The 22,234-nt window shown below is 46.9% G+C and overlaps 1 protein-coding gene across 1 annotated transcript in view; it reads left to right on the forward strand.

Annotated features, from left to right (window-relative positions):
• Positions 1 to 22,234, forward strand: part of FAT2 (FAT atypical cadherin 2) — an 81,745-nt gene that overhangs the window by 8,066 nt on the left and 51,445 nt on the right. The window contains exons 2-3 of the mRNA XM_074960267.1: positions 6,829 to 10,123; positions 10,873 to 11,187. Coding sequence (XP_074816368.1) covers positions 6,859 to 10,123; positions 10,873 to 11,187 — 3,580 coding nt within the window. The 5' untranslated portion in view covers positions 6,829 to 6,858. The remainder of the gene's footprint in view (positions 1 to 6,828; positions 10,124 to 10,872; positions 11,188 to 22,234) is intronic.

Consider the following 22,234-nt stretch of genomic DNA (forward strand, 5'->3'; position numbering starts at 1 on the left):
CTGAGCCAGGAGAAGGTGCATTCCTGGAGTCCTTCCCCCCTCAGGCTTTGCTCCCACCTTGCTAAATAATTTGCTCCCTTAGCTCCCTCCCTTCTTCCTTTGTGACCCTTGCACTTTAAAACCACAGTAAAACTGACCCTGTCATATGTAATTTGAGCAGCTACAGGGCTTTTTCCCCCCCTAACAACCTTTGGCAAAGAGGTAGGCGTGTATTTACCTGTTCGTCCTGTGAGAACTATTCTGGCAGGGCTTTGTGCAAAGTTTTAAACAGGTGATTGGGAAATGAAGGGGAGGAGTAGGGCAGGAAATATATGACAAAGGGTGGGTAGATCTCTTGCAAGAAATAAAAACGGCAGGGGGTGGGGTACTGAGAATGGGAATCCCAAATCCAGTCTTTCCTCCAGGTGTCATGGAAAAAGGACATTTCTAGGAGCAGAGTGCAGGTTGCATTTCTAGGAACAGAATGCATCCCTGGAGTTCCCCAAGGGATGAATTCACTTCAACAGCTATGTTCAGAGTTAACTTGCTTGGGGTGTTTTTTCCTGCTTCCCTTGGAGGGGATAGAACTCAGGGAGGTACCTGGCCCTTACCCCACCTCCTTTCTGCAAGGCTGTCCCCACTTTTCGGAGGCACTCCCAAAAACCATTCAAGCTCTGTACACTGCATTATGCCGTCCCTTGCTACTGCCGTATCACAAGCTAGCATCATTCTGGGAAATCACGAGAGGCAGTTCACAACTTTTCTTTATGTCAAATGCTTGCTGTGAGTCACACAGGGTAACGGGGCCTGGACTTTATCATGCAGTTATTAGTTATCATTTAGTTTCTGCATATCAAAAGGATTTCCCCCTCTGAGCCTCATCACCGCGCCAGTCTTTTTGTTTCAATTTGCCAGACTTCTTGGACACACTTTTAATATAGATTCACCAAGAGCGTTCCTCAGTTAAAATGTAGCCTGACTAAAAGCATAATAGAAGGGTTTACTAGGTATTTGAGTCTATAAGACTCAACCCTTCCAGAAATTCTGATCCCCTTTTGGTGCTCATGAACAAAGCTTGAATAACCGAGGAATGATCTCCTGGCATTTGGCTACTGGCACTTTAACAGGGAGCAATGTATAGAACTGTAGAATCCCTTCAACTGTATGTGCAGGGAGGATTGCGGAAGCAGAACACAGCAGTGAAGACTGTAGCGTTGTCAGGTCTTCTGCAGCCAGAGAGCAGAAATACACCCACCTCCCATGTGCGCCCCGGTACCAGAAGGTAAAGGCCTCAGGAGGTGAATGGATCCTGAGAAGGGAAGTAGGTGAAGGAGAGAGGATGTGAGTTATGTCTGCTGGGCAGTAAACAGCTTCCCTGAAACTGAACGCGAAGTGTCCTCTGAATGTCTGGGGCTGCAAATCATGGTACAGGGCATGTGATTTAACCCCCATAGACAACTTTTGCCAGAGACAGGTGTATAGCCCAGGTCACAGGGTTCCTGTGTCTCTTCTTGAGTCACTGCTCCAAAAGACATGGAAGGGATTTGTTTTTCTTGCTTCCTGTAGAAAATAACCTGCTGAAAAGCTTGTCCATTTTGAATATTAACATTTAATAGAGAATAATGTCACTCCTATAGAATCCTACAGGGTAATCAAATCACAGAAAGGATTTCATTCTCTATTAATCTATCGGCAAAACACAGACCCTATGCAGCACACTACACCTAAATCTTGATTCAGGGATCCTTGAACTAGGCAGCAGAAACCTCAGAGTTATGAACTGCCCCTCACCTTAAAGTCTCTTCTCCCTTAATGCCCTACTCCCTCACCAGGCCAGTGCAGTACACCCTGCACACGATTTCCTGTTTATTGTGATATTAAATTCAGTCTATTTTACACCCTTCACATACACAGCCTCATCTGTAGGGTTTCAAAGTCATAGAAACCTACTACGGTTCTGCAGAACCTTATTGGTTCCATTGCTGTAAAATTCTATTGGCCTTTTCCTAAAGGATTTTCCCTTGAGTCCTAGGATAGGCCATAACGGACCAGTTTTGCTCCCGTGGGCAATTCATTTTCCCCAGCTTTCTGGCTGAGCTTTGTCACTGCTTTCTCAGGTGTTCTGGTTCCTCTCTGAACCTTTTTTCTTGTGAGCTTAGTCCATGTGAAAGATATCAGGTTAACAGTTCCAGGGACAGAAGTCATGCAGGAGCAGCAGCAGTGTTGTGGAAGCAATCCTTTTGCTTCCTGTCGCATGTGTCTAACGCTGATCTGTAGAAACCTGCCCTGTGGGAGTGAGGGTAATCCCAGCTGTGAACACACTGACCTCTGCTGACACTAGGGTGCCAACAGTGGTGGTGGTTCTTCAAATGTTCTGCTGCGACCTGGCGACTGGGGAGCTACCAGATTCATTGCACATAAGATACCAAACAGCTAATAGCTAATGGTAACTTTTGGTCATTACCAGCCTGGGCTTGATTTAAAGCAGCAACAAAGAAGCCAAATGCTCTGTTTCCCGTTACCAACGGCCTGTGAAGACCTGCCACTTCTTCAGGAATGAGAAAGAAGGGGAAGCAGGGAAAACCATAACAGAGGTTAAATATGAAAGGGAAGGAAATGCAGCCTAGAGAAATCAGATGCAAAATGGCCACCTTAGGGCTGCCGCTGCTTGTTTCCAACTACCAGAAGAGCATGTGTAACCCACACACCTTCTGGGTGTGGTGGTCTGTCCCATCTAGTGGCACTGAGACCACTTAGAGAGAGAGATAAAATGAGTCTTCTCTACAGCCTTAGCTACTAGGCAGTTGGCTTTGAGCTCATTAGAGGCTCATGCACTAAGCTCCCGAGGTTGCTGGTTCAATCCTGCCCGCTCATGACCGGGATCTGTCGGCGTTACACATGCTGGGAAAGGCTCCTATAAAAGGGTGAACCTACACTAGGGAGTTTAGTAGCCATGGGACAAACACAGTGACTACAGCTCCTAGGAAAGAGCTGAAGCTAGAGATCTGAGTGGAGGCATCTTAAGATCTTAGAGCCAGATTCCGAGATAGTTAAGGTTTTTTTGTGTTCAGATTTGTTTAAAAAATCTGCTGCTTCCTATGCTTGAAGTTTGGCACCAGTGGACGGACCCCTAGAACACATAGTCTCTTCACATCAGAACCTTTCTCTTAAGAAGGAGGAAGTGAACTTGGACGGACTGCAGCACACCCTATCTTAAGGAGCACCATATTCTATTCTATTCTAGTGTATTCTATTCCATGCTCCGCTCTGCAGTAGCTGAGCACCATCCAGTAATGCATTAACCAACATGTCTACACATCTGTCACCTGTTTTTTTTTTCTCATCCTCTTTTCCTATTCCCACCTACCGAAAAAAAGATCCCCAGCTAGTTCCACCTCATAAGCTCTGGGGAGATCTTTACTGCCTGAATTATATGAAAGCTTTGTCAGAGAAACAGAGCCCTCCCAGGATGTCCCTGGTTCCTTTCCCTTCCATCACCTTACCTAAGTAAAGGCTGACCTCACCCTTGGAAGCTCCAGAAACCATTTGTCTGAATCTACCAATTTGGCTAAAGCCTAAACCTAAAGCCTACCCAGCACTGAGGAAGCCAAGGTACTCTGCCACACCTGAAGGGAGAACAGAATAAATGGAAACTCCATTGAGTCATCTCCTTGCACTGGAAAGTAAGAGTTCTGGTGAAAGCGAAAGGATGGCCTCATAACACTTCACTGGAAGAGGCTGTTTTTTTAATAGCATTGACACCATCCGCTCTTTAAATTCTATGTGTCTCGTTACTCCTGCCCAAGGATAAACTAAAAGACAACGTGAGGGTGTGACTAGGTTAGGGATTCACACTATGATTTTCCTGCATGCTCAGCTTCAGAGCTTCCCCTTTTGGAGAAGTCCAATCAAATTTAATAAGGAAGACACCAATGGGTGCCATAGATATTTAGTAGGGGTTATAGAAATTACTCTGCAAACCTATTGAATTTGACACAGGATGTTCTCTTTTCTATAGATGTCTTACGTCATCCAATAGAAGAGATAGATTCTCCATTACATTCTATAGAATGGATAAAAAAAACCCCAGAAAGATTACTGTTTTCTATTAAATTCTATAGGGCTTTGTCCCAAATGAACCTTAGCTTGGTAGTTCTCACAGTGTGGTCCGTGGATGCCTTCCTTGTAATCTGCAGAAAGGAATTTTCAGGAGGATAAAGCAGTGGGAGCGTGGGGTGTTGGAAAGGCAGGTGAGTCCATGAGCAGCTCTCTTAGGAAGTGGTCAGTAGAATGAAAATGTTAGAGAACCTCTGGCTTCAGTGACTGTGCTTCCCTTGGGCGCACAGGTGGGAGAGTTTGAAAACCGGGATTATTGTCCACTTACAAAATGAAAAGGTGGAAAAAAATCTATAGGAATTTAATTGCTATTTCAGGAGAGTAAGAAGGGAAGGGAACGTTCTAGTATTGGCTAAGTGCAAAATTCTGCTTCTATGTTTGCAAACACAGCTCCTATTGACTTTAATGGGAATTGCAGAAACACACACGTGGGGTTAGAATTCGGCCATGGTTATGTATGTAAACATAATATCAGTAGTTGTGCATGCTGAGATAAGGGTAATTAAATTGAATGCTTTAGGGCATAGGTTAATAACGGCGGGAGTCAGGAGGAATGTTCTGCCATATGCTAAAGCATTCAGCATTGGCCCTGCTAGAGAAAAGATACCAGACATGAAGGTTAATGGTGTGATGCCATTTGGAAAATCCTGCCTTCTTAAGTGATGTCCGTCTCTTTCACTCTTTTTAAAAAATGCTGGCTTACTCTCCTCACATGGATTGTATGAGACAAGAAACTCTTCCTGCTTTGCAGACCTATAGGACACACACACACTCAAACACACCCACATGTCCTCCTTCTAGCTTCCGCCATGACAATGTTGTAAAGGAGCAGCTTCAGACAAGTCCCTACACGCTGCCAGACTCTTTCGCTCTCTTAAGTAACAAGCAGCTCTTTTACCACAGCTCTCAGGCTTAGAAGAAACTGCACGTCTCTCTTGATAGATTGGCCTTGTCCTATGAGGGTTTTTTAAGCACACGTGTGTTGCATCGTTTGCTCAGGACTCAGTGAGTGTCGAGTTTTATAGCAGTAAAGACTTTGCCAGCTCTGTACCAAATCCACATGACATTGGCTTTTGCTTCTCATTCTGATATTTGCACTTCCCTGTGACCCAAGCCACATATCTGAGTTACCCAGGAAAGAATTTTCTGTAGTATCTGGCTGATGAATCTTGCCCATATGCTCAGGGTTTAGCTGATCGCCATATTTGGGGTCGGGAAGGAATTTTCCTCCAGGGCAGATTGGAAGAGGCCCTGGAGGTTTTTCGCCTTCCTCTGTAGCATGGGGCACGGGTCACTTGCTGGAGGATTCTCTGCTCCTTGAAGTCTTTAAACCACGATTTGAGAACTTCAGTAGCACAGACATAGGTGAGAGGTTTTTCGCAGGAGCGGGTGGGTGGGATTCTGTGGCCTGCGTTGTGCAGGAGGTCAGACTAGATGATCGTAATGGTCCCTTCTGACCTAAATATCTATGAATCTATATGCAAAAGCTAAACTTCAGTTGTCTTGTTCCAGTCAGTCAGACTGCTGGATGACAGGCTTTTACTTATTCATGAAGGCTGGGTGTGAATGATAGTGTCTAGTGTATAGCTCTTTACTGGCCATCTCAGCAAGAGAAGCTGACACACATGCGCACAAACTTGGGTTCAGATCATTTGTTCCGAATGTTTGGTTTAACTAGGAAATTGAACCAGTCCCGTCTTTTAAAGAGATGAATCTTGAAAAAGCATCTGGAAAAACAAGTCCTTCTTGTTTAAATTAGTAAGGTGCCGAACAACTGGCAGGTATTGGTACTTGATATGCAATTTGAATTTAAAAGAGGAAGGAACAGTCCCAGATTGTGATCTCCTGGGATATCCAAGGGAAATAGAGGCGCCTATAAATAGCTTGAATTATCAGTGAATATCCCCAGTTTCATCCCTTAATGCAAAAAGACAAGCATTCATCTAGCTTCATAAAAAATACCCTGGCCATTTAAAAACCGTTGTCACCCTCACTAATAACATTTCTCCATATTAATGACACATCTGCCGCCCCATTCCTTCAGTGACGTCACAGTCACGTCTTTGTGAGAGTTACATTCATGATGATAGCGTTATTACTCCACAGACCTGGGTGCAATGCTAGTGAAGGAACCTGGCAGCAGGGGCACTAGGATTGTAGCGACTGCAGAAACACTCGTGTCTTGGTATTCAGCAAGAGGAAGCACACAACAGCTCAGCAAGGTTTCAGTAAAATACGGGACATTGCCTCAGCAGGGTTCAAAGAAGGACTTTGAACGTTTATAGGAAGAAAAAGGTGACCCTGAGTTATAATAGCTACTGCTGAAAAAGACAGTTTTGGAAGGGACAGAAAACCTCATGCACCAAGGTTTAATGCAATCTCTAGCTATTAGGGATTAGGATGAGATTAGGGCAGATTGTCCCACATCTCCCAACGGTGGGGTTTCCCTGAGGCACCTGGTGCTGGCCACTGTCAGAGGCAGGACACTGGACTAGATAGACCAGGGTTCTGATCCAGTCTGGTAATTCCTGTGTTCCTATTTTGTGACATTTCCTGGAGAGTGATCATGGTTCTTTAAATCAGGTCCTGCTGGATGTGAGCATAATGCATAGTTCAATCACATCCTTAGTTTTTGTTGCATCTTCTCTCATGCTGCAACATGCGAGATTTAATATAACTGCCCCCATCCATGTTAGCTAACACACTAATTGTTTGTTCTTTGCCTCGCTTCAGGGCCCAAGGAGACATCCCGCCTCACACACCATGGATGTTGCTACAAAGAAGCGTGTCCTGAGCTCTGCTTGTTTTCTGATGCATTGTCTGGCCTGCTTGGGGAGCTCTGAGAAAGGCAACTCCTCCCCCTTACATTTTACTCATCCCTTTTATAACGCCACAATCTATGAGAATTCTGCCCCCAAGACCTATATAGAGAGCTATGTCAAAATGGGCATTTACATGACAGACCCAGAGTGGGCCGTCAGATACACAATAGCTTCCGGGGACAGCGATGGTCTCTTTAAAACCGAGGAGCACACGGTCGGGGATTTCTGCTTCTTGAGGATCAGAATGAGGAGCGGGAACACGGCGCTTTTAAACAGGGAGGTCAAAGACAATTACATGTTGATAATTCAAGCCACAGAGAAAGCCTTTGCCTATGAAGCGTGGGCCAAAGTGCTGATCCACATTCTGGACAGGAATGACTTGAAACCACTCTTTTCACCCCCCTCGTACAAAGTCACCATCAGAGAAGACACACCTCCGAAAACTGCCATCAGCGTGGTCAGTGCCACGGATGCTGACCTGGGTCAGAATGCAGAGTTCTATTACGCCCTCCACACCCGCTCACACTTGTTCACAGTGCACCCCTCCAGCGGAGTAGTGATGACGGCCGGGAGGCTGAATGGTACATACCGAGGGAAACACCAGCTGCAGGTCCTGGCTGTGGACCGAATGCGAAAAATCTCCGAGGGCAATGGATTCGGAAACCTAGCTAATCTGGTGGTCCAAGTGGAGCCATCTGCCAGGAAGCCCCCGGCTATTGCCTCAGTGACGGTGACACCAGCTGACTCAGCTGAGGACCTCCTCTATGCTACATTGTTTGTGGAAGCTAGTGGTTCAGAACCCGGGATCGATTCAGTTGATATTGTAGCCGGAGATCCAGGAAGGCATTTCAAAGCCATGAAATCCTTTGTTGGGAGCAATGAGTTCATGATTGTGTCAACCAAAGAGATCAATTGGTTGGCTAACCCCTCTGGTTTCAATCTAAGTCTGCAGGCCAAGGACAAGAGCAAACCACCTCTGTGCTCACAGATTAGAATTATCCACATACCTCCTTCCAAGTATGTCTCTGCCAGATTTCAGCAGAAAGTGTACAGAGTCCAGCTCAGTGAATTTTCCCCACCTGGGAGCCAAGTTGCTATGGCTAAAATCACCCCAGTCTTTCCAAATCTGAAGTATATTTTGAGACCCACTCCTGACAGCACAGGGTTTAAAATCAACCCTCAGACTGGGCTCATAACTACAGTCAGAACGATGGACTTCCAAGACCAGTCTCACTTTGAACTTGAAGTTACAACGGCCAACAGCCAGGCCTACACCACTGTTGCCATTGATATCATTGATTGCAACAACCATGCTCCAACTTTTACTCAGTCTTCCTATCATGGCACCTTTGATGAAAACGTCCCACCTGGCACCAGTGTTTTAACAGTGATGGCTACAGACCATGACCATGGGGAGAACGGCTTTGTCACCTACACCATAGCCAACAAGAAAGAAGTTCCATTTGTCATTGACCCATACTCAGGCATCATCTCCACCTCCAAGCTAATGGACTATGAACTGATGCAGAGATGGTACCATCTGCGTGTGTGGGCATCAGACTGGGGATCCCCCTTCCGCCACGAGACTGAGGTTTACGTTTCCCTCATTCTGAGCAACCTGAACGACAATGCCCCAGTGTTCGAGAAGGCAAACTGCAATGGAAGCATCCCATGGGACTTATCTATTGGGCACCCCGTGGTCACAGTATCTGCCATTGATGTAGATGAACTGCAGCACGTAAGATACCAAATCACGTCTGGCAATGAGCTTCAGCATTTTGACCTGAATCCTGTCTCTGGAGTCATTTCCCTTAGAACCTCTCTCAGAGATCTTCCTGCTTGGCAGTCACCCCTCTACTCTCTGAAAATAACTGCAACAGATGGAGAGAACTATGCTTCACCTACATCTGTTAACATCACTGTGGTCAGCCCTGGCTTCCCAGTCCACATGCAGTGCGAGGAGACGGGGGTGTTGCAGCAGCTGACGGAGAATATAATCCACTCCATCAAGTCTCTGTCTAAGGACCAAGGCTTGGAGGAGGAAACCTTTGTGAACCAGTATCATGTGAATCATCATTCACCTCAGTTTGATGACAACTTTCCAAGGTCTATCGATATCATGGAGACTGCCCTAGTCAACTCAACCATTGTTGACCTTGCAGCTGTTGACCCCGACACTGGCTTTAACGGCAAACTGGTCTATGTGATCACTGATGGAAATGAGGACAGTTGTTTTACAATTGACATGGAGATGGGTCTCCTCCAAGTTCTCTCACCTTTAGACCATGAACGAACCAGTTTCTACATCCTTAACATTACTGTGTATGACCTTGGCACTCCTCAGAGGTCATCATGGAAACTCTTGGCGGTAAATGTGTTGGATGCCAACGACAATGCTCCTAAATTCCCACCAGGTGCATATGGGGTGGTGATACCAGAAGATGTAACAACAGGGACAATTATAGCACAGGTGAAAGCAGAAGATGCTGATATGGATGACAATGGGAAGGTAAAATATTCCCTCCTCACCCCCACTGATAAATTTGTCATTAACAGTGTCACTGGGGAGGTGACAGTGACTGGCCTCCTGGACAGAGAATTGTGGCCTCGCTATGTGCTAAAAATAGAAGCCAGGGACCAGCCTAGAATGGGCCACCAGCTGTTTTCAGCCGCTGATCTGGTTGTGACTTTGGAAGATGTAAATGACAACTCCCCACACTGCATCCCAGCCCTGAACCATGTGAAGGTCCCTGAGGACCTGCCCCTGGGGACCATTCTGCTCTTCCTGGAAGCCTTTGATCCTGATGCTGGCTCTGGGGGAGAGCTAAAATACAGTCTTATCAACAATGAGGAGAGGACATTCCACATGGAGAGGCTGACCGGGGCTCTCTGGCTGGAGAAAGAGCTGGACTATGAGATGAGGAACTTTTACAATCTGACCATACAAGTCAGCGATGGCGGGAGGCCCATCTCTCGCTCTTCATTCTGCCACGTGGCGGTTGATGTCCTTGACGTCAACGAGAACCTACACCCTCCTCACTTTGCCTTCTTTGTGTTCAGCGGTGGGGTGCAAGAGAACAGTCCCGAGGGTACATCGGTGATGATGGTAACAGCTCAGGATGGAGATAAGGGGCAGGATGGAGAACTCCAATACTTCATCCGAGAGGGCACTGGCCTGGCTGTCTTCCGCATTGAAGAGGACACAGGTAATGACAGGCCAGTGTAAGGGTATGTCAAGGGGCACCGTGAAGGTTGGCTTAAATGACATCCTGTGATTGGTCTGAATTTTGACCCACTGGAACCTTTCCGTATTCTGTTTGCAAAGTCCAAAAGCTCAAATCACCCTTGCTTGCGCAGGGAAGTGCAACATGCAACCCCATGCGCTAGCAGGGGCAGCTGCTCCCAATGGGAATTCACCAATGTGTGGACCTCCTGCCTCCCTAAGGGGCTCTGCAAGGGGAAGATACCTTGCAAGAGCAGCCAAAGTCCCATAACAGCCCCGCTACCTGAAGCTGCTCAGGGATACTTGGGATTGGTATATGTCCCAGACACACTTTCCCTGCCCCCGTCCTGGTTTTCATTGCCCACATCTAGGGCTGCCTGGGCCAGCCATAGGCCCCACAGCAGAGTGAGGTTTGCATGCACCTTGTTCACCTGGACTGATAGAGTATTAAATCATGACTCACTTCAGTCATCAGGGTCTACTGCTGCAGCATTTCAACCCTTTTTCTCCCCCTCCACCACCCTAGAACCCCAAGGTATGCAAGCTTCATCTCCGAGATAAGCCTGACCTCATGCACCAGATCCAGTGCTGAGACTCAGATCTCCTGCATGGTAACACAGAACTGCTAGTGGACCACACACAAATTCCAGCCCAGAGTTTTTAAGGGGATTGTTGTGCAAGTTTATTGGAGTTCTTGGAATCCATTGAAAGAGCTTTTGGTAATTCTCCTAGGTACAATTCAGACTGTGGGACCACTGGACCGAGAATCTACATCTCACTATTGGCTGACAGTGTTAGCTGTTGACAGAGGTTCAGTTCCTCTGTCCTCTGTGACCGAAGTTTATATTGAAGTCACCGACATCAATGACAACCCGCCCCAGATGTCGAGACCAGTCTTTTATGCCTCTGTCATGGAGAACTCCCCAGTGAATACCTCTGTCCTTCAACTTGATGCCAGGGACCCAGACAGCAGCTCCACAGGGAAGCTGACTTTCCATATCGTAAATGGAAATCCTCAAGGCTTCTTCACCATTAATCCTGTCACAGGTAAGGATTAAACAGCCTCAGTGTCTCCATAGCACACATGGAGTGTTGCACAGAGCATACTCAGTTCAGGAGAGTGCACAGCTGCTAAATTACAGCTGGCCTCTGATGAAGTAGGGCAGTTTAATGGTGACTTCTTTCAAATATCCAAATCCCCAGATACAGTGTCTGCTAAGAGGCCGATTGTCTGTCACTGGCACTCCCACAAGCTGTAACAATCTTTATCTGCAGCCAAATGGCTCTCAGAAAGAAACAAGATTGTTTTACCTCTTTGAGAGCATCAAAGAGACACAAAGAATTTGTTTTTAATATTTACAATCAACTGCCCCACTGAGCAGCGTAAGCCAGTGGCAAGTGTATCGGCACCAGCAGGAAGTGTCCTTTTGGAAGGTACTCTTTGGTTGTAGAACAGAAGGATCACCATACGACAGGCTCAGTAAAAACAAATTCTGTTATACCTGGGGGCTCCTCTGGTTCGCCAGTGCTATTAGTGCAGTATTGACTCAGCCTCTTTCTGCCATCACTCCAGACTACATCTTTCATCTCAGCATTAATTGCCAGATCTGTGAGAGCCTTCCAAAGCCCACCGATGCTTAGTGTAAACAGCTTCCCCAAATTATAATAGTCTGACATGGGGCCGGTCTGAAAATGAAAGCTCTGCCAGGCCTCTCACTATATCAGCTCTTGGGAACTGGAGCAAGGAGGGCAAAGAATCTGACTATGGTATGGGGTTGATTAAATGAGTCTGGCATGGCAGTACCAGGATAGTGCAACAGGTTAAAGTTCCTTGCTCTCGGTATGCTACGGCAGCTGGATGTACTGAAGAGGCAAGTGAAACTAACTTGGCTCTTGGCAATGTGTGTTGCTCATCAGTCTCTAGTAACCCCTTCCCTGGCTTGTTAAGATGTTGAGCTATTGTAGGGTTGACCGTGTAGGGGAGGCAGGTATAGTATAGTAAATGGTAAGAACCTCCAGGTTTCAGTAGAGACTCTTTTTGTACTCCCTGTAAGATGGTACTGTATGTTGGCCACAAATGGCGACATGCTAGATAATATCACGGAGTCCTCCCAACCATCTGTCTTCTTCAGCAACTGCAGCTCTACATTCCTCTGCACCCCCGGTAACTATGCACTCTGCTAGAGAGTTGCAGCATCCATGTAAAAACAATATTCTAATTTTACGTTAGAACAACCAGGCTAAAATGCAAATGAGCCGACTCACCTAAAAGGGAAATGTCTGTACACAAACAAAAAATGCGTGACTCACATATAAGCCATCTCCTATCCCTCTCTCTGTATTCTCCATCTCAGGGGTTGTGTGCATCTGATGAGAGGTGACCTTATCACTTGGTGGGAGGACTCTTCTTTAAACTCAGAGCTTGGGAGCAGTGAGAGGACGTGCTTCCAAACTTGATCTAGCTTCCTTTCTCTTCCCCGTTACTTGCATGTCATCCAAAACGAAAACGATTGCCTGGAAACATTGGTATGCACCCCTAGGTTTACATGCAAGTATATACAGAATTTAAAAAGAAGACATTGATTGCTGTTGCCAGATAAAGTCACAGCTTGTCTAAATTTCTGGGCTGTAGACAGTTTACACAATGCTGATTTCACGATGAGGAAGGGAACGTGTTGGTTGCCCCACTAAAGTGGCTACAAATACAATCTTCTTGTGTCTCATCCTGAGGCTACCGATGGCTGGAAAGTGGTGGAAGGCGGAATCCTGATCTTTGTCGTCAGTGATGATTTATAGTGTGTTTGACATGGGGATCTACTTGACCCTTTCCGGACAGTGAAAGGCATCATAGTTGTGCAAGAAACAACCACAAAAAATTCACTGCAAAATGGGTGACTTTACCTACATTTTAAGAGAGGGGAAAAGGGCCCAGAGAAGTTTCTGGCACCATGAATCCTCTAGAGCTTTTAACACACTCTGAAGAGGTTTTTCCAATATTCTAGCTCTTTATTCTACATGCTTTTTCAAAGGCAAAAAACGCCTCTCTCTCTCTCTTTACTAAATGGAGGAAAGACCATGAAAGGTTCTAGAAGGGTTTACATTCCAAAACCAGTGATCGCTTCCAAATTCTACCACACTTACTCTGAGATCACTCCAACATTCAAAGACAGAAGAATATTTTGAGTGATTGAATTTGCTGAGGCAAAAGTGTCTGTGACTGGACATGACTGGGAGTCTTTACTTTCTTTATGTTCTCCAGTTACGAGCTATGAGTAATTTCAAGCGGAAGCCACAGAGCCTATTGTTGTTAGTCATGCAATTTGAGCAAATACTGAAGAGATGAGAGTCGGCACAAAGGTTTCAGAGTCATGAGCCAACAGCACACTTAGAAGGAAACTTCTTAAACTTGAAGAACACCACAGTCTAGGTCTCCAGAAATACATAGCCCATCATCTCCCTAGTAAAATGCTTTTGTTCAATGGACAAATACGAGTTTATGTTACAGTGGCACTGGAAACAAATCAGAAAGATTCAGTCTCAAGGATCAACTAGGCTGAAATGCCCCCACATCTCATAGAGAGGGAATGACCACCTGAGTACGGAATGCACCCTAAAGGTCCCTGCCCCACATCAGTCCATAATTCACCCTCTCCCCATTTCTGGTTAAGACCCTCCCATAGCTGCACTCAGGCACCAGCCAGACACCGTTCTGAAAATCAACCAGCAGGAGGGCCTGGTAGATTGAGGCCCATCAAAACAGTCCTCCCCCACAAGCCCAGCTTCACCTTGTCAGCAATGCCCATGCATTCTGGCAGCTAGCGGGAGAGAGCCAGGCATACTGGGGCTTTGGCTTGCACTGCGAGGTTAGTGCTGGGTCAGACTGAGAGCTCTGTGTACTGAAGGCATCTTCTGACCCACACAACAGACAGCAACCTCTCCTTAGCCGCACTGCACTCACAAGCCCTCTGTGTTACCTCCCCCAGCCAGGAGGGCCCCCTCCTCCAAAGGCTAGGTGGTGTTTCAGACTCCATGCCCATTCAGTCCTTATCTGCTGGGAATGCCAAGAAGGGCACCAGTATAGCCCAACCCCAATCCAACCCCTTCTTGCTAGCGTACCAGGCCTAGCCCCGGAAAGGTTTTGTAACCATCTGGCATTTGAATTCCCTCACCTTTACTGATAACGTTGTCTATAAAGAAAGGTTAATTTACTCTCTGCCCTCAGCAAGAACCCCATCACCTGTAACAACCAATCAGCTTCTAACCCTCACCCCATGCTATGAGATGTGGCAGCAGGAGATAACATGTTCAAGCAAGCCCGTCCACCACAGGGCACTACAGATCTTAAGAGTGCAGGTGCCTTGCCTGGGAAAGAGAATTGCTGCTTTCATTTACTATATTCTTATTTGCTCTTTTCTTGATAAGTTTTCCTGTGCCCTCCTGAGCTGAGATGGGCAGGTCTCAGTATAGTTCCCTGTGGACAGAGGGCCCCCTCCCCACAGTTGTCATTTTGCTGGTGGTCTCAGAGAAGCCAAGAATTGCAGGGGCCACAGAGGTTACGCTCCACCTCTCAGTCCTAGAGGGAGGTTCCTCCTGTTTGGAGTTGAGACACACTAGCAGACGCAACCCACACTGGAGCTGTTCTGTGGAGGGATAGTCCCCTTTAAGTCATTCTCTCAGAGCTACAAGGTTTACAGGGAACAGAAAGGGCCCCCCTAAGAATGACCCCTTAACAAGGGGCTTTCCCAGACAGCATAGAGCAAGTATAAAGGATTCAACCCTGTCCCCCTTCTCGGATACCTGAGAGAGGGTGGAGAAGAGGGGTAATAAACGAAGGTTAATAAGAAGAGGGAATAAACACAGTGAAGATGAGAGCTTCCTGCCTCTGGCAATGGAATATCCCCAGCCCAGCCTAGCAGATGGTGCAGTGGAGTTTTTGTGGGTCATAGTTTTAGCTGGAAACTTTTGCAGACATCTACATTGGATATGCCTAGAATTCAGAAGTCATTCTTTGATGTAAATTGTGTTCTAGTGGATGGGGAGTTTGCAAGTGGAGAGGGGGTGCTATGGAGGGAATGAGGATGTCGGTGTTACAGAGTGGTTTTGGTCACTTGTCCTGAAGACAAGCAAATGTAGAATACGTGGTATTCACTTTGCCTCAGAAAACTGGTATCTTCTTCCCTTCCCCAACTACTCACTCAGCCAGTATCTCTTCATCGGAAACACCCTCCATCTCTGAGCTCTCTGCTACTACTGGGTTCCTGTATCCGGAGGGGCTACTGCTTCCAGAAACCAATTTCTTTCCCTGTGTGTTTCTTACCATGGAGGGAACCAGAAAGACTTGCAGACATTGCTCCCCTCCCTCTTTAAACCTGAGTTCCTCCTTTCAGGAGACCAGGGCTGGGGAACATGCCTGTCTCTGAATGCATTCTCCTTATCCGCTACCTATCAGCTGGGCTCCCAGCCCATTCCCTCTGTGCAGATCTAAGGGTGCTTTGAGACATATGGGCACCTTATTCTCAGGGAGGAAAAGGTCACTTTCTGCTTTACTGCTGTGAGCTCGAATGGTGTGTGGTCTTGTAAGTTAGCTACATTGGCTATAAAAATCCCCTGAACAGGAGGCAGCTGGGAGCCTAGTACCTGAGGATCACTGTGGTTTATGCTTACAGGTAGGCATAATTTTCTCCAGCTCTGCCTTTTCAGAGGACAGCCGATATTCTCTATGACTTGCAGTAGCTGTGTGCCCTCAGATATGTATATCTTTGTCTTGGAGGAGGCGAGGCTGAAAGTCTGGCCTGTGAAGCCGCCTGTAATGACCCTGCAGCAAGCAGCACCTGCCAATCATGCTCAGCATGTTGTCTTCTGTGACATCCTCCTACAGACACAGTAATCAACGTCATTTGTGGGTCTCCAGACTTTGATTTTAAGAAGGACATCTGAGCAACAACGCATTTGCTCATGGGCTGCTTTGGCGTATAACATCCCCAGTCTTTCCCCCTTGATTTTGGGCTTTGTTTTAACCCAGATCTAATACACCTGTTTTCGGCTCGGTCCCACTGAGCACACGTTGCCCATCTGACTGCGAAAGGTTTAGGAAACTGCTGACTGTTGTAACATCAATAGCGCAGTGTCGTTACATGATGCTGGCAATACTCGTGGGGTGGATTTTTCTTTGTCACCTCTAAACAGAGGGCTGCATACAGCACTGACTTGCAGATGAGACTGGATTTAAAGTCCTTGTATAAGCTGAAGCCAGAATAAGTCTTGGGTTTCTATCCCCATGCTCCTGTGACAAGCCTTTACATGCGCGGGTTTGTTCCAGCTGCAAATCCTCCGGCTTTTATTACCAAATCTCACATTCCTGGATTTGACTCTTGGAATTAGGAGCTGGAGACAAGCCAAAGAGGTGTTTGTGAAACCACCCCTCGCTCGGATCACCTTTGCAGTGACCTTGGTTGACCCGAGCACAGGAGGTCCCTCTCTTCAAAGACAAACCATGGTTCTAAAGAGCCCTGGAAAGCATTTGCTTCTTTCCAAATGAATTACAGCCGTGAAGACCGTGTTCACTCCTAATCAGCAATATGCAGGGCAGATCTGATGGTGTCAGAAATGACCCTGATACCAAGGAAACCCTTCTCATCATGGAAAGCACTCACTGCTGACTTCACTCAAAATGCTGAAATTCAGTGCAATCATCATCTCACTTGGCATCCTTAAAGGAACAGCACTTGGAGCAATAGGTCATCTCCACACACTTCTTCCACTCACTGCATAATCAGTTTGTGGAACTCACTGTCACAAGACATCTCTGAGGCCAAGAGCTAAGCATGATTTAAAAAAAAAAAAGGGCTGGATATTTATATGGAGAACGAGAGCATCCACTGTCACCTTAGATGGAATCATCTTACATTGGATAAGGGATATACATTCTCATGCTTTGGGGAATAAGCGAACCATGAACAGGTTAGGAAGAAGTGTCCCCTGTATAAGGGACTGGCAGCTAGAACCCAGGTGTGCAGAGCCTGGAGCAGCTGATATTCCCACAGTGCCGCTTGGCGGCCACAGAGAAGTACAGCCAGGGGACAGGATGGAGGATAGGTGCCACAGGAAGTACAGCCAAAGAGATCCAGAGTGACAGTGTCTGGTTGGCCCAGTGCCCCTACTTAACCCCAGGAAGTTGTCTGGGCAACCACACAGACCTTGGCCTGCTGTAATGCCAGACTTCACCTGGTCTCTGTCTCCATCCTGACTTCGACCCCGATTCCTGCCTCTCGATTCTAACCCAGTACTGCCTCTGATCTCCAGTCTGACTCTGATTCTTGCAGACCTCAGCCCAGCTGTGACTGCTAGGCCAGACTTCCTGCACCCCCCGTCCCTTATACCTGCTGGCGAGCTTTGTCCAGAATTGTCCACTTAGGGGTGGTTCTTGAAGCTTCCTTTCATGCGTGTGTTACTGGCCACTGTTAGAGACAGGATGCTGGAATGTATGGACCCCTGGTTACTTCCAATGTCCCCATGTTCCTACTGGGCTAATGTCATCCCAGGTGTAACTTTTTAAGGACCAGTTGCACAGCCCTTACTCACCCTGGTGAAGATATGTGTTTTCCCCCTTCTGGGATATCACAGTCTTTCCACATGAACTGTCTCAGGCAGCCTTCCCATTCACTGCCCAGGCTGTGCCGCTTCCCCAGAGGCTGACAGGGGAACCTAGGCCTGCCCACTACTCTGGGTTCCAGCTCAGGGACCCTCTAATCACCAGCCAAAGTCTGCAACATCCCAAACATTGCTGCCGTTTCCCTGAGCCTTTTCCTACTCCATCCCTATCAGGCTTCTGCTCGACCACCCTTCTAGGTAAACTCTTCCTTCAGGGCCAGGATCCCAGTTCTTTCTCTCTCCCCCTGGGTCTCCTCCTTTCCCTCTCTAAGCCCAGAGAATGACTGCAGGCTTCCACACTGCATCCCCTTTCTGCTGTAAACTTCCTTGCTTTATACTAGCCCCACCTGCTCCTACTCAGCTGGTCTCCATCCTTAATCAGGGCTTGCTCATCAAGGCTCATTCTCCCTCAGATGTGGCCTATTGGATTACTTAACCCCACCTGGGCCACATTAACCCTTTGTTGTCTAGTGTGGGGTGAGCATTCCATCACAGGGCGATATAAGGAAAGAGGGGACCGTTAGATTGTCTAGTCAGACCTCCTGTATGTCACAGGCCATTAACTTTCACCCAGTTGTCCCTTTAATGAGCCCAATAACTTGTGTGTGGCTAAAACATATCTTCCAGAAAGGCATCTAGTCTGGATCTGAAGACACCAAGAGATGGAGAATCCACCATTGCCCTTGACTGTTCGTTTCAATGGTTGCCGTTAACAATTTGTGCCAAGAGAAAGAAAGAGGGAGAAGGGTCTAATGAGGGGGTAAAATGGGAGAGCAGAATAAGAGAAAGAGGGTGAGGTAGAGTAAGAAAGCACATGAGAGGGGGGGAAATGAAAGAGGGAAGGGGACAACAGAAGGGAGAAAGAGGATTTTAGTCAAACTACCTTCTCCTTTTTCAGGGCCTTGTGGTGAAAAGCTCAGGTGCCCTTGACCTTGGAGCTCCCTGTGTTAACTCTTTGGGTTCTGCTCTTGCCCGAGCTGGGCATGAGGTCAGGACCCTATCCCCAGCTCTGCCAGCAGAAGCTGTTGTTTTCTGTTGGCTGATACCAACGCACTGTTGCTTGCTGCTCCTGTTCCAGCATGCCTGGCTTTCTTTCCCCTTATTCTGACAATGAGCAGGAGGCATTCTGTCACCGCAGGCAGAAATGATCTGTTTCCATTGTCAGCACGTGGGCTCGGACAGGCTGCAAGCACAGGGCTTGTGCATTCCTGGCCTTGCAAACTTTTCTTCCAGCTGGAAAAGAACTGTAAAGCCGATACAGGACCTCAGTTAGTTTGCAAGTGATCTTCAGGACCAGCCTGGAGGAGGAGACAACCAAGGAGTAAACATGTTTGTGATGGTTCTTGTCTGGGATTTTGTAAAAAGGCCACCCCGCTCAATGATTAACCCAGGCAGTAAGAGCTCGACTCCAGTGGCATCTAACCTCCATGTTGTGTGTAGGAGCTGAGTTGGCCTCTGGAGCTCCAGCCTCCTGGCTAGTCATTGTGCCTTTCCAAACCGTGACAAGGTACCTTAACCATTATTGTGCACTGGGGCACAGACAAGGAAATCAGCCAAAAAACCCAGAGTGGATTTCAAATCCCATTAGAAAGCCTGCTCAGCGTTGGCCAAATCAGAAAGGAAAACAACAATTATCTGGGGGGAGTGGGGGAGGGGGTGCTTTTTTCCAGCGCCTAGGAGGAAGTGGTTCAAACAGCTGTGTGTAAACATCTCTTCAGAGCACAAAAGCTAATGGAAGTTTCCCTTCCATAATGGTTTTGCCTTCCACTCTAGCCCTCTGATTTCAGAGTGTGCCTAACAGAATGGCAACAAAGAAAAAATTCCACCTGGCTTCCCCTGAACTTCGTGTCCAGTCTCAGCCTCTGGGGCTCCGAGTGCTCAGCTGCCAGAGTTGTGTGAACACACTTTGCATTTGTGTGTCTTGGCAGGCATGCAGCACTATAGCTCTGTTTGGGAATAAGAACAATTAACTGTTAACCACACGTGCTTTCTGGGCTCAGGACAGGCTGGTTAACAAACCATGGAGAGGCATCACTAGCTGTGACTGGGCACGGGGTGGGGGGCACAGAAACATGTTTGCCCTAGTGGAGCTTGCCCTGGGGTCAGAAAGAGAAGCCAATGGAAGAGAGACCCCCCATTGTACCCAGGAGTTATGGACATAAAGCAAAATCAGCCCGTGCTGGTGAGCAGGGTCCTCCATTATCCACAGAGAAGGTTTAGTCTGGGCCGTGATACATCTGTCATAGAATAATGATGATCAGTAGGACCCAGTCCACCCACCCTCTAGTCCTTCATTTCTCTGTTACTGTGATGCTTAGCTAGAACCTGGTTTGTTTTCAGTTCCACCACCATCTCTGTCTGGCCTCCTTTTTGTGACTAACCTTCTACCAGTGTGACGAGGTGAGGGAATATCTTTTATTGGACCAACTTCTGTCGGTGAGAGAGACAAGCTTTCAAGCCACACGTTGCTCTTCTTCAGGGCTCGAAAGCCTGTCTCTCTCACCAACGGAAGTTGGTCCAATAAAAGATGTGACCTCCCCCACCTTGTCTCTCTAATATCCTGGGACCAACATGGCTACAACTACACTGCACCCATTTCACCCATGTTCCCCCTTTCACATCCACTCACCAACCTTGCGTCCACCTACCTATCCCATCTCATCAGACGTAAGCCATGGCTACGGGATTCAGCAGTCTCACCAGGCACCATTGCTTATGACTCAGCATTTAGGCCCTGATTCAGCAAAGCACTTAAGCATGCGCCGAAGTGTTTTGCTAAATCAGAGCCTTACTTGTTCTCCTAGACCTGTTTGTTCCTGTCTCAGCGTGGGGGGAGGCTTTGATGATTTCTCGAGGTCCCTTCTAGCGCTACATTCTGTGACAAGGGGCGGATTCAAAGACTCCTTGATTGCTGTATTATTGCTTCTTGCTCTTCTACCTCTGCTCAGATGTAGAAATGATGACTGGGGGAGGGGAGGGGGAATCCATCACATGTATCCAAACATAGTCCGTTAAGCTATGGCTTAAGGCAAAAGACCTATCTGGCTTCAAGATTAAACTCGATATGTTTATGGAGGAGATGGTATGATGGGATAACATGATTTTGGCAATTAATTGATCTTTAACTATTCATGGTAAATAGGCCCAATGGCCTGTGATGGGATGTTAGGTGGGGTGGGATCTGAGTTACTACAGAGAATTCTTTGCTGGGTATCTGGCTGGTGAATCTTGCCCATATGCTCAGGGTTTAGCTGATCGCCATATTTGGGGTCGGGAAGGAATTTTCCTCCAGGGCAGATTGGAAGAGGCCCTGGGGTTTTTTTGCCTTCCTCTGTAGCATGGGGCATGGGTCACTTGCTGGAGGATTCTCTGCTCCTTGAAGTCTTTAAACCACGATTTGAGGACTTCAATAGCTCAGACATAGGTGAGAGGTTGATTGCAGGAGTGGGTGGGTGAGATTCTGTGGCCTGCGTTGTGCAGGAGGTCAGACTAGATGATCATAATGGTCCCTTCTGACCTTAATATCTATGAGTCTATGAAAGCTACTCTTGTTATAAGATACATTAAGGAGACCAGGTTTACTGTTTTAAATGCATCGCATAAATGTTTACCGTGGCGGCTGCCACAGCTGCAGGGTGTTTCTCGCAGCCGCACGCGATTTTCCACTGCCTGTGGCACTTAGACACTTGTACACAAAGGTAACTGTGACCAAATTTAAAACAACAGTATCTATCCAGTAACTGTGTTAACCCTTGGATCAGAAACAGGATATAAAAACATTTGTGTTGTCAGTTTTGACACCCCTGCAAATGGCATTTGACGCATTCCACTCTCTTTTTAAAGGCAATCCAACTGACCACAGGTGGTAGAATGAAAGAAGGGGTGATGTAAGCACAGCTTTGCCAATGAGAATGACATATCCCTTAGACAGACTGCTACAGGCACACACATGCTGACAAATATACACACCTACTACCACCCAGGCACACTATTCAACAATTCGTGTTCCAAAGTCCGAGGTCAAGCCTCAAAAATCATGAGATTAACTTAAAAATCACAAGTGTTTTTAACTATATATGTGGGGTTTACTTTAATTTGCCTTCTGGTTCCTGAGCCTTTGGGGTACACGCAGTTGCATTTTCAAGCTTTTATCCCTAACTGTGAGGGCTAAAAACATACTTTTTAAAAAAAATGAAAGCTGAGATTCTCACATCATCATTCAACTCCAGGAGTTGGGTCTTAAAGCACCATGTGTCTCAAAATCACAGGAGTTAGCAACACTGCATCACACACACACATTCAGTAGTATATGAAAAATATACAAGGTCTGTTCCCATATGGGATCTGGAATATGCAAGGTAAAGTCTAATCTTTCCCCATTTATTTTCAAAGGTACTTTTCTCATATGGAGATATTTCACCAGGAATTGGCATTTGTGTAGCAG

This window comes from Natator depressus, chromosome 8 (assembly GCF_965152275.1).
Source record: "Natator depressus isolate rNatDep1 chromosome 8, rNatDep2.hap1, whole genome shotgun sequence".
In the NCBI taxonomy this organism is placed as follows: domain Eukaryota; kingdom Metazoa; phylum Chordata; order Testudines; family Cheloniidae; genus Natator; species Natator depressus.